Here is a 13561-nt window from a genome sequence, read left to right as displayed (position 1 = left end):
CAAACAAGCCCACAATGTGGCCATACCAAAGAACTCCCTCAAACTCCATCCCCAATATCAACCCCTCATTCTGTAACCTGGCTGCTGCTGCCTCATTTGTCTGTGGTAAAGCGGTTGGCAGGTTTACCAAAAGCTTGCCTGAACTTGGGTCTTCCTCTCTCTCTTTTGTTGTTTCTCTCAGCTGACCTTACACAAACCAAACCACAGACCCAGAAAACTTATGAGAATATCCAACAATATAAATAACAAAAAATACTACAATACTCATCTATAAGTAAACTATAAAAAAGCAAAGGCAATGAAAAAAATCGTGAGAAAAATCAAGGAAAAAAAAAACCTACCCCAGCTTACCTATGGAGGAGCCAAGTTAAGAACTAAATCTGACTTCTCTTGCGAACATATGCACTAAAGGAGTGAGTATTTGTGCCCACTTTTACCGCCCAATTCCTATGTTGAAACTGAATCACCAAGGTGAAGTTACTAGGAGGCTGGGCTTTTGGGAGGGGATAAGTTCACAAGGTGTACAGCTCTCATGAATGAGATTAGTGTCCTTACAAAAGAGGCCTGAGAGAGAATCCTTGCCCATTTTACCATGTGAGGACACAGCAAGAAAGTAACTTCAATAAACCATCTCACAAGACACCAAATAGGCTAGCCCTTGGTGTTGGACTTCTCAATCTCCAAAACTGTGAGAAATTTCTCTTCATTGTAAGTCACCTAGTCCATAGCATTGTGTTACAGTGTTCTGAATGAACTAAGACTCCATGCAAAAGACAGAGTAGACAGAAATGTTTGAAGTATTGAAAGAAAAACCCAAACTGGAATTTCAGCAAAATTACCATTCAAAAACCAGGGAAAAATTTTTCTCAGACAAACAAGAACTTGAGAGACTTCTGTAACTAGAACACATGGCTAAGAGGAGAAACCATGAGAGATGAGGAAAGGAATGGGAGCTTTTGTATTTTTTGTGTAATTTTTCTATATATCAACATGGCTCTAAAAAATAAAGTATATTAATCAATAAAAATAAAAAAAGTTTCAACAAATTCATATCTCTATATCAAAACCTTAATAGCTTTACTGTGCCATCAGATAAAGCAGGTCCTGCACTGAGGCCTCACTTTCATTCTACTAAGGGAAGAAACCACCCCTCATATTGTCTTATGCCCAATTTCTGCCTCCAAAGAATGAAAAGACAGAAATGAAATCCACAGGGAGAGAGCCAGTGCCGCACCTGGGCCTGGTTAAAGATTAACCCCCGACCTAACTGGTTATGTTACGTATAGATTCCAGACATTGTATGGAAAAGCATTGTGAAAGTCCCTGTCCTGTTGTTCTGTTCCTTTCTGATTACCGGTGCATGCAGCGCCCCATCATGTACCCTGTTTGCTCAATTGATCACGACCCTCTCACGTTGAGAGGTGAGAGCCCTTAAAAGGGACAGGAATTGCTCACTTGGAGAGCTTGGTGGTTGGAGACGTGAGTCTTGACTAAACTCCTGGCCGAATAAAGCCCTTCCTTGTTTAACTCAGTGTATGAGGGGTTTTGTCTGCGGCTTGTCCTGCTACCCTACCTTTTCATAAGCTACTCTCCAGCCACTCCTTACCTGCGCTTTCTCCTTCAATTGTCTGAGTCGCTAATGTGCTAGACCTCCCAAGGTACACTTTATTATCATGTCACACTGTATTACAATTAATGGTAATTTAAATTTTGCTAGTCCTTTCCTCCTATTACAATAAATATTGAACAGCTTGCATAGTAGTGGCATTCTCCAGGGAATATGTGCAAATATTACCTGAAGATACCTTCTAAAACGTGTCATTATGCCTTATTGAAATAGCAATGACATTTGGTGTAATTGTAAAGTAAAAATAATTTTTTTCCTTTTCCTCTGATTTCCATACGATCTAATGTAATTTATCTGTACACTAGTTTTATAATTATTAATTACAACAGTCCCTCATATTTGTAGGTGATATATTCCTAGACCCTCATTGGATGCCTCAAACTGTCAATAGTCCTGAATTCTCTCTCTCTCTATATTTTTTTTTATGTGATAACTGAGGGACAGCAACTAAGTGAATAAAGGGTAGGTAACATGTACAGTGTTGATATGCTGAACAAAGAGATGATTTACATCCTGGTCGAATGGAGAGGAACAAGACAAGATTTCATGACACCACTCAGAATGGAAAGAAATTTAAAATGTATGTATTGTTTATTTCTGGAACTTTCCATGTAATATGGACTGCAGTTGTCTCCATGTAACTGAAACCACACAGAAAACAGTACTGTGAATTTATAACATTTCAAATAAACTTATGTGCACAGACTGAATTACCATGTAGTCCAGACATACCTCATTTTATTGTGCTTTGCTTTACTGAATTTCAAAGATACTATGTTTACTACAAATTGAAGGTATGTGGAAACCCTGGATATAAAGCAAGCAAGTCCATCTGTACCACTTTTCCAACATAATGTGTTCACTTTGCATCTCTGCAACTCTCTCAATTGTTTTAAACTTTTTCATATTATATCACTGATTTGTAATCAGGGATCTTTGATGTTATCATTTTCATTGTTTGGGGCACCACAGACAGGGCAGCAAACTTAAATTAATAAATGTTCTGTGTTCTAACTGCTACACCATTTAGTCCTTCTATTTTTCTCCCTCTCTTCAGACCTCCATTTCCCTGAGTCACAAAAATATTAAATTAGGCCACTTAATAAACCTCACAATGGCCTCCAAATATTTGAATGAAAGGAAGAGTTGCATATCTCTCACCTGAGATTTGTGGATTAATTCATAACTTTGAAAGAAGTTTTACTATGGATATTTATTTTTTATTTTTTGAAACAGGGTCTCACTCTGTCACCTATGCTGGAGTGCAGTGGTGCAATCTCAGCTCACTGCAGTCTTGTCCTCCTGTGCTCAAGCAACCCTCTCACCTCAGCCTCCCAAGTGTCTGGGAATGCAGCCACATGTCATTATGCCCTGCTATATTTTTGAAGTTTTGGTACAGATAGGGTCTTGTTATGTTGTCCAGGCTGGTCTCCAACTCCTGGGCTCAAGCAGTCTTCCTGCCTTGGCCTCCCACAGTGCTGTAATTAAAGGCCTGAGCCACTGCATCAAGCCACATCTCTCCCTTTAAATCCAAAGCTGGAACAATTAAAGTTAGTGAGCAAGGCATGTCCAAAGCTAACACAGTCACAAAGTGAGCCCTCTTGCACCAGTTAGCTGAGTTGTGAAGGCCAAGGAAAGTAAAACTACTAATCCCGTGGACATACAAATGTTAAGAAAGCAAAACCACCTTATTGATGATATAAAGAAAGTTTTAGTGGTCTGCATAAAGGCTGTCATCACTGACAACATTCCCTTAAGCCAATGCCTAACCCAGAGAAAGGGTCTAAACCCCTCCTTCACGTCTATGAATGCTGACTGTAGTGAGGAAGCTGCAGAAGAAAACTCCGAAGCCAGCAGAAGTTGGTTTATGAGGTACAAGGAAAGAAGCCATCTCCATAACATAAATAAGTGCGAGGTAAAGCAGTAAGTTATCCAGAAGACCTAGCTAATATCACAAATGAAGGTGGCTATACTAAACAATAGATTTTCAATGAAGATGAAACAGCCTTATAATGGAAGATAATGTGATTTAGGACTTTTCTAACTAGAGAGAAGTTAACGCCTGGTTCCAGGGCCTCAAAAAGACAGACTGACACCCTTGTTAAGAGCTAATGAGGCTGGTGACTATAAGCTGAAGGCAATGCTCATTATCATTCTGAAAATCCCACAGCCCTAATGCAGTGTACTAAATCCACACTGACTGTGCTTTATAAATGGGATAACAAAGCCTGTGTGATAGCCCACCTGTTGGCAGCATGGTTTACTGGATATTTTAAGTCTATATGGATAGGTACTACTCAGAAAAAGGGATTCCTTTCAATGTAATACTTCTCATTAAATATGCACTTGGTCATTCAAGAGCTCTGACAGATGTAAAAAGAGATTAAATTTGTCTTCATGCCTAACACAGTATCTATTCTGCAGCTCATGGATCAAGAAGTAATTCTGACTTTAAGTCTTATTATTTAAGAAATACTTTTCATTTGATAAGTCTATATATAAATAACACAGACAGCAATTCCTTAATAAAGTTAAGCAAAGGAAATAGAAAACTTTCTGAAATGGATTCACTATCACTCAACATGTCATTAAGGACATTCATGATTCATGGGAGGAGGTCAAAATGAATGTGGAAGTTGATTCCAATCCTCATGGATGACTTTCAGGAGTTCAAGACTTCAGTTGAGGAAGGAACTACAGATGTAGAAATGGCAAGACAGTTTGATAAGTGGAGCGTGAAGAAGTGACTGAATTGCTGCAATCACACAATACATTTTGAATGGATTAGAAGTTGCTTTCTCAGGGATGAGAAAACAAAGTAGTTTTCTGAGAGGAAATCTACTCCTGGGGAAATGCTGTGAACACTACAGTGATAAAAATGACTTGGAATATATAAACTTATTTGATAAAGGCAGTGGCAAAGTTCAAGAGGAATGACTCTAACTTTGAAAGAAGTTCTATCATTGGTAAAACATCAAATAGCATGGCATCCTACAAAGAAGTCTTTCAAGAAAGAAAGAGTCGGTTGGGCACAGTGGCTCATGCCTGTAATCCCAGCACTTTGGGAGGCCAAGGTGGGCAGTTCACTTGAGGTCAGGAGTTTGAGATCAGTCTGACCAACATGGTGAAACTCCGTCTCTACTAAAATTACAAAAATTAGCCAGGAGTGGTAGTGCAGTCCCAGCTACTTGGAAGGCTGAGGCAGGAGAATTACTTGAATCTAGGAGGCAGAGGTTATAGTAAGCCAAGATAGCCCCATTGCACAGCCTAGGCAACAGAGTGAGAGTCTGTCTCAAAAAAAGGGAGGGAGGGAGGGAAGAGAGAGAGGAATGAAGTAAAGAAGGGAGGGAGGGAGGATCACAGTAGCAAATATTATTGTTGTCTCAAGGGGTCACAGCCACTCCATCAGCAAACACTATACTGATCAGTCAGCAGTCATCACCATAGAGGCAAGACCCTCTACTGGCAAAAAAAATTATGACTTGCTTAATAATCACAGGCTTTCTTTTTTAAGCAATAGAATATTTTCAAATTAAGATGTATATGCTGTTTGCTTATACAAACTGTAATTGCAAACTGACACAGTATATTGTAAACATAACCTTTATATGCACTAAAAAATGAAACTAAATTAGTGTGATTGGCTTTATTATGAACTCACTTTATTGCAGTTGTCTTGCATGAAACCTGTAAGATGTCCAAGGAAGGCCTGTAATGATCTTGGTACCACTTAAAAGTTTTAAACGATTATCAATTACTTAAATTACTTTTTAAAGACAAAGTCATTCTTTAAATTTCTATCTTTTCTTCTTAGAATGTACACAAACTAAATAAAGATAAACTACTATATAAGAGCCAAGAAAGCCTCTAGTCCTTTTTTTACCTGAGCGGAGTTAGATCGCTGTTTTCTCCACGGCTCTTCTATGCTGCTGTTCAGGTCTGTATGGTTATGAGGTAGAGTGTGTGTATTCTGCTGCAGGTAAGGCACATTTCCATTACTTTCACTTCCTGCTATACAGTTACTGCCTAGCAAGACAGTGTCTGTACTTCCTAGAATTTTTGATGTGCCACAAGGAATACAGCCTGCAGAAAAAGCTCCATTGGACAAAAGTTTTTCAATGCAAGCAGGGTGAACTCCAGGCTGAGAGACGCTAGATACTCTGGTCAGAGCAGCATGGGGTTGTCGATCAGAGACAGAGTTTGTAGGCAGTGACGAATCAGCTATTGCCCCATTATGAATTCCAGTAGTTCGTACCTGAGCAACTCCTTTGTGTCTCATCTTCAAAAACAAAAAAGAAACACTGCTGTAACTTAGAAAATGTGTAGTTCATACGTCTCTAATTTCATATAACATTTCATGTCTCTAATTTAAAAAACATATACTTCGACAATAGATTCACTTTAAAATATAATTCCTACACAAAGAAGAAAGGTGTTTCAATATATAAAGAAACGACCCTAAAACAGCTCAAGGGCAAAATAAAGCAGATAAAAATTATAAATGATTAAAAAACTTACAGGCTTTTTTTCTGTCATGAAACAGAAGATTTCAAATTTCCATTCAATTTACATTCTTGTCAAGTCTTTCAAATCAATCATTTGGTTCTATGTTAATCTGAGTATATTTCCTTTTTAAAAAATTTGTCCATTACTAATACATATGTGAAACTCAGATATATACATTCCATGAAGTATACACAGAAACTATAAGTTAGCATTAATATCCTCTAAAATGATACTGTAGTAAAGAAATATTCTCAACATGTTGATAAATTTTAGAGAAAATAAAAATATTATACATACTTGCTGCATTAAGACAAACTGACTTTCTAACTGTTCCAGCTGATGCTTCTGTGCTGGATTTAAATTATCTCTATTTGCACGCAGTTGTTCCAAGTGCTAGAAGAAGAAAAGAGGCGAATACAATCAAAGTTTAGTCTAAAATTTAAGACAATATAAGGCAACTCCTCACTAAAAAGACTACACAGATAGAACGTTTACAGGATGAAAGACAGCAATTCCTAAACAATGTTAAGATAGTGATTTTTTTTTTGAGACGGAGTCTCACTCTGTCGCTCAGGCTGGAGTGCAGTGGTGCAATCTCTGCTTCACTGTAACCTCCGCTGCCTGAGATCATGCCATTCTCCTGCCTCAGCCTTCCGAGTAGCTGGGACTACAGGCATGTGCCACCACGCCCAGCTAGTTTTTTGTATTTTTAGTGGAGACAGGGTTTTACCATGTTAGACAGGATGGTCTCGACCTCTTGATCCTGTGATCCACCTGCCTTGGCCTCCCAAAGTGCTGGGATTACAGGTGTCAGCCACCGTGCCCAGCCACAATAGTGATTCTTAACCAATGTTAGTCAAGCTCAAAATCCTTTAAGAAGTGTGAAAAAGTGGCCGGGCATGGCGGCTCACACCTGTAATATGAGCACTTTGGGAGGCTGAGGAGGACAGATATCGAGGTCAGGAGATGGAGACCATCCTGGCCAACATGGTGAAACCCCATCTCTACTAAAAATACAAAAATTAGCTGGGTGTGGTTGCACACACTTGTAATCCCAGCTACTTGGGAGGCTGAGGCAGGAGAATCCCTTGAACTTGGAAGGCGGAGGTTGCAGTGAACTGAGATCGCATGTCACTGCACTCCAGCCTGGCAACAGCGCGAGACTCTGTCTCAAAAAAAAAAAAAAAGTCTGAAAAAGGCAGTAAAATCTAAAATTCTGAGTAAAGCTGTTTTGTGTGGTTTTAGTTAAATGTATTATGGGGAAATAAAAATTCAAAGACAAAGCTATTTGGCTTAAAATGTATTATAATAAAAGTGCTTAATGCAACATTATTTGTAACAGAATTACTGAAAAACATGTAAATGACCAATAGTTGGGATCTGTTTAAATAACGGATTTGCCCCATGCAATCATAAATAAAAGAATAGAGAAGCAATGCACAGACACAGGAAGATCCTCAAGATATACCTTTAAGAAAAAAACTGAGATCCTAAAATATATGTAAAAGTGTTCCTACAGTTCTATTTTAAAAAGAGAGAACTGGAGATCATACCATCGCATTCCAGCCTGGGCAACAAGAGTGAAACCCTGTTTTAAAAAAACCAAAAAACCAAAAAAACAAAACACACACACAAGAGAGACTTGGCCAGACGCAGTGGCTCACACCTGTAATCCGAGCACTTTGGGACACCAAGGTAGGCAGATCATTTGAGGTCAGGAGTTCCAGACTAGCCTGACCAACATGGTGAAAACTTGTCTCTACTAAAAACAAAAAAATTTAGCTGGGCAAGGTGGCACATGCCTATAGTACCAGGTATTCGGGAGGCTGAGGCAGGAGAATCGCCTGAACCCAGGAGGTGGAGTTGATATCGTAAGCTGTGAGCTGTAAGCAGTGAGGCGATATCATGCCATGACACTTCAGCCTGAGCAACAAAGCAAGACTGTCTCAAAAAAAAAGCAATACGCAAACATATTTGTTTGTACACGCACAACTTACATCTCTAGAAAAAAATTGTTAACCTTGCCAGTCCATGAAAAACTAAAAATAGGTGGTTAGAGACAGAAACTGGAAGGTCACTCATCTTATGTAATCTAAGTCTCCTCTCCTCTCACAAAATGGATCCTGATTCCTATTATTCTGGAAAATGTGGGCTCATTTTAATTACATTCATATTAACTTAGTTAACTGTCATTCAATTTGACACTTAATACCTAAAAAATAATGTTTACTGTTTTTACCACTTTCAAATTGGGGAAAGATTGTCAAAGAAATTCATACCTGTAATTTCTGTGGTGTCAAACACAATGAATAAACTTGCTGTACTGGATGATGTGAAAGACTCTGGACAACATTCCAGTTATCAGAACCATTCTAAGGAAAATTTATTGTAAAAGATTATTTGCTTAATTTCATACACTTATATTTACGACTAGTGAGAACCAAGTGACAAGGAATTGGAATAGGTATATATATACATATACATATGATTTATCCTCATTAAAATTATTTAAAATGCACAATTAATTCATAAACGTACACATTTAGAAAAAAAGGCCCATATTTAAATTAGGTCTCAAAGAGGTAGAAAACTGGTCTACTCCTATTCAACATTCAATTTATTTCAACGTCAGAAGTGATGGTAAAAACTATGTTAAAACTGTAAAAGCAGGGAAATGAATAAAATGACATGATGAACACAAACTTTTCCCTACCTTCTATATTTAATGTGATGCAAAGATTATGGAATAGAAATACTGCTTCACTTTCTGATGTCCACAAGCTTAAAATACAGTCCAGGCACAATTTCAGAAGAGTTAGTTTCATTTTTGATTGGGATTTTCCATATCTCTAAAATGTATATATACCTTTGTTGGACTAGATGTTCTTTTCTTCTTAGCAGGACTGGACAGGCCTTCTACTTGGCTAGAAGTAATCATGTGTAGTGACAAGGATTGCTGTAAAATTGGTGTTTGACTGTGGTTTAATACAGGTTCAGTATTTGGATCATGAGCTCTATAAGCCTAAGGATCACAGAAGTAAGACAAAAATATGGTTCTACATATTCCTAATTCACTCCTTCAAATTATAAAACTTTATATACTTTTCAACACTATGTGGACATCATTGATGGCAATTATTCAAAATTATAATCACATGAATCATCAAGTGAGCAATGTGTGTCTTCTTTAGAAAAGTTTCATCTTTTAAACTTAATAAACAACTATAGAAAAGTCACTTAAGAAATAACTTTCAAATCATGAGAATATACAAAGGTTTGAAACTGGCACCCGTATTTCTTCCCATATCAGAGGGAATTTTATTTTGATTTTCTAAAACTCTTTAGAATTAAAAAAGTTTTATTTTTTAATTAAAAATATTTCTCTATTTTAAAGTCTTAGTGAAATAAATTTGATTACTAAAGAGTGAAAAAAAAAAACCCTTAAAGCTGGGCACCTACAGAATATAACCCAACTTCTCACCTGCTGTGCTGTGTTCATGGCACCCTGCCTGGAGGTAAGCTCTGCGGGGATTGGTAGGCTCCATGCCTCCTCAATACTAGGAAGTAATTTAGTTTTATTCTGTAGACTACTTTGTGGAAGGTTACACAACTGAGCCTAGGAAAAATTATGTGAAAAGCAAATTTAACACAAGCCTACTTGAGTAAGAGCAAGTCCACAAAATCTTCCTCAGTGTTATAGGTATTTAAAAAAAAATTCTAAATTTGGGGATTTTAGGTAGATGTTAAATATAAGAAGGGCAACTAGAATATTCTTGTGAGAATCAGAACAAAGACAAGCTCTATTTTTCAGTTCTCATAGATACCTTCTCATGAAATTTTAAGCAAGAGTGAAAAATGGCATTTGTGTTATTTTCTCTACCATGCTATGAAAACTTAAAAATGTAGATATAGCACACTGAAAAAGTTCACGCATATTAATGTAAAATATAAATATGCATCAATAAATGTGCAAAAGAACTTAGTTTACATACTGCATATTTCACTTAAAATTAAATGAAAAATAATACCACAAAATATTACAAAGTATGGAAACAAGGTAGCATCAAAACATAAATAGACAAACATGCCAGCCACCTTTCTCCTGCCAATTATAGGAATATACGTGTCATTTAAAATATACTATTTAAGATTTTTACCTGTAGAAATTTAATTCTTGCAGCAAGCGTAGAGGTATTACTACAACGTTTGCTTCTAGTTGCATTTAGATAGCATTTAATGGCATCCTGAGGTTGATTGCAGGATTCATAGAGAGTACCTAGGTCCATCCAGGCTGCTGCATGCCCATGGTCCAATTGTACAGCACAAATATAGGCCTGTAAAGCATCCATAGGCTGATTTTGCTGCTGATACAACACACTGGAAAGAAAAAGAATGCTGTCAAAATTAACTGGTTACTTTCTTTTGTTTATTTTTGTTTTTCTGAGATAGCGTCTCACTCTGTTGCCCAGATGGGAGTGAAGTGGCGTTTCCAAGGCTCACCACACCCTTGACCTCCCCAGCTCAAGCAATCCTCCCACCTCAGCCTCCTGCGTAGCTGGGACTATATAGGACACGCCACCATGCCTGGCTTTTTTTTTTTTTTTTTTCATTTTTCATGGAAATGGTGTCTTACCATATTGCTCAGGCTGGTCTTGAAATCCTGGACTAAAGAGATCAACCAGCCTCAGCTTCCCAAAGTACTGGGACTACAGGCATGAGCCACTACTACTTCCAGCCAGATAATTTTATATTACTATACAGTATATTAGATGTTTCGATCATCCAGTATATCAAGTGAACTTCTATTGTTTTTATATACATAGCCTTACCCTATTGAACACCATGTATCTGCACTTGCTTCTGATTTATCAATAGATTGCCTGTAAGATATAAAGGCATCCTGAACTTTCCCAATACTTGAATAACACCTAAAAGGAAAAAATATAAATAAATAAATATAATTCCATGAATAATTTATTTGCGAAAAAGATGAACTGTATTCCAAAGAAGAAAAAATAATGGGCAAGCATAGGTATATGTGTGTATATATGATTATCGATATACATTATATGATTTATTTTAATCTGTATTGTTAACTAGATGTTAAATACTGTCTTGAAAGAGTCAGTACATGTTATATTAATAAACTCTTCTGAAACTATTGGAGATTTCTTCAATACTATAATATTGAGGGTTAAACATAAAGCTCTCTATTTACACAGTTTGACCTCGGGCTTCCTACATCATAAGAATAGAGTTAAATATAAAAAGTATCTTTGATAATGACTTTTATATTAGGATTTAATATTCCTCTTCCATTTAATAACACTCAGAACACTATCATTCTTCGTTAACTGTGTGACTTGTTGAAAAAAGTAAATCTTTTGTAAAAATGATTATCCACATGTAGTTCTCTACACATAAAGTTTTTAACTTTATATTCTTTATGATGGAGGAATTCTATGTGTGTGCATATGTTACCAAGAAACCATCTGTATAATTTCACTTTACTATGACATTAGATGATACAAAACAGCAAAAATCCTTCAATATCTTTAGTGGTACAGGTACTATAGGCTGATTTCTCAATCTCTTCTAATTTGTGTATCCCGAACAGATGGGAACCACAGATAAAAACAGAAAACATGAGAAGAGGGATTTCACACAGATTTGGAAAATATGTGCAAATATTACTGAACCTACAAATGGAAAATTTTAAATCTAGGCTATCAACTTGAGATATGTAGTTTAAAGGGCAAGTAATACGATTAAAATAAAAATAAATATGGGCAGACAAAACCATATACAGACACTGGTAAAGAACTATACGGGAAAAAATAGAAATGGCAAGAAAGAAAAAGATGGGGGAAAATAAACCTAATGATTAATGAAGATGTGATGATGTGATTACAGAATAGGGGTCGGGGGGCAATTGTTTTAAGCTTGGTTCAATGGGAAAATGGCAGTATCACTTAAAAATGAAAAAAAGAAAACACACATACACAAATCAGGAAAGTTGCTAGAGAACACCACGAAGAGTGTTTTTAAAAATGCCAATTTAGATGTGATGTGAGGACTTTGGTAATGCTCAGTAAAAAGAACCAGACGTGGTACTGAATTATAAGCTAACTTAAAGTCAGAGATTTTAATTTGGAATTTACTCATATGGGGGAGTGATTTAAGAACACAGATGCATATAAGGGAGGTGTAGAAACATGTCTACAGAATGAGTCATTAATGGGCTGGGAAATACAAGAAATGCCAGTAACTGAAACAGAGATATTTAGAGGATGCATACAAACTACAGTGGGGGAGGGGAGTGGTGAGATGAAGAAGATACTTAATAACAATGGTAACAGCAACAGACACCAGAAAGAAAGTGAATGTTAATAGAAAAGACAGAAATTTTCTTCAAACCAATTTCAGATTATCAGACAAATCTGCTAATGCTGAAAGAAATAGCAGTATTTTCTCAGACCAGCATTTTCCAATTCCATTTCCAAAAAGTGAAAACTAGAAAGCCAATGCACCAAAACACAGATCTGAGTCCAGTCACCAAATACTTTCCCTCTAATGCATGTGTCTAGGTTCCTCTGTGGTAATCTAGAGTAATACAAAAAGCACAGGGTAAATTTGAGTGGCAACTCTTTCTCTGATAATAATTACATGGCACCTTGAGGAAAACATTTTATTCCTCTGGACTTACTTCCTACCATCCATAAAATGAGAGTGAACAAAGGTTCACTCCCCTAATCTCTTCCAAATTTAACATTACACAGTTCTGTGACTCCAGGAGACATTTTAACTGAGGCAATAACCAGTGTCATTACGTAAAAATGTAATACTGCATCCCCATTTCACTTTGATATGTACATTCCAATTGAAAAGCTGTATCAATATTCAACACAGCCCTAAATAATGACAAATTATCAGATGCCTATGTGTCTTACTAACACCCAATGTCCTTATGCAGAGCTTTAATAACTTTTTAAGAATAACTTTTAGCAAACCATTTTTTCAGCACAAATTACATTAGAAGTGTTAAATCAGAAGGCAGTAGATGAGACTGAAAAAAGTAAAAGCAGAGAAAAAAATTTCCATGAAACCAAAGCAGGTTAATTACCTTCATCTGAGAAGTCAGAAAGTATTCTGTAATGTTTGAAAATTTTAGCTAAAAAGGTTAAAACCAAACCACACCCAAATGCCTTACATTCATATGACTCAGGGAAAGACCTTCGTGAATACTACTTTCCTTATAGAGATATAAAAGTGTATTACTGAAACTAATTTTATTTCATTTTTTTGAGACAGGGTCTTACTCTGTCACCCAGGCTGGAGTGCAATGGCACAATCTCAGGTCACCGTCACCTCCGCCTCCCGGGTTCACGTGATTCTCCTGCCTCAGCCTCCCAAGCAGCTGGGACTATA

At 36.8% G+C, this 13561-nt stretch overlaps 1 protein-coding gene across 19 annotated transcripts in view; it reads right to left on the bottom strand.

Annotated features, from left to right (window-relative positions):
* Positions 1–13561, bottom strand: part of UTY (ubiquitously transcribed tetratricopeptide repeat containing, Y-linked) — a 225293-nt gene that overhangs the window by 90815 nt on the left and 120917 nt on the right. For 5 of the 19 annotated variants that reach the window (XM_050777815.1, XM_050777809.1, XM_050777814.1 and 2 more), the window contains exons 11-17: positions 10963–11061; positions 10291–10510; positions 9615–9749; positions 9000–9155; positions 8413–8505; positions 6431–6526; positions 5511–5906 (exon numbers count right to left, since the gene is read on the bottom strand). In XM_050777815.1, coding sequence (XP_050633772.1) covers positions 5511–5906; positions 6431–6526; positions 8413–8505; positions 9000–9155; positions 9615–9749; positions 10291–10510; positions 10963–11061 — 1195 coding nt within the window. The remainder of the gene's footprint in view (positions 1–5510; positions 5907–6430; positions 6527–8412; positions 8506–8999; positions 9156–9614; positions 9750–10290; positions 10511–10962; positions 11062–13561) is intronic. The other 14 variants (XM_050777817.1, XM_050777818.1, XM_050777811.1 and 11 more) reach the window with 8 other exon arrangements.

Source organism: Macaca thibetana, chromosome Y, assembly GCF_024542745.1.
Source record: "Macaca thibetana thibetana isolate TM-01 chromosome Y, ASM2454274v1, whole genome shotgun sequence".
Classification (NCBI taxonomy): domain Eukaryota; kingdom Metazoa; phylum Chordata; class Mammalia; order Primates; family Cercopithecidae; genus Macaca; species Macaca thibetana.
This window is presented reverse-complemented; position numbering and strand designations above follow the sequence as displayed.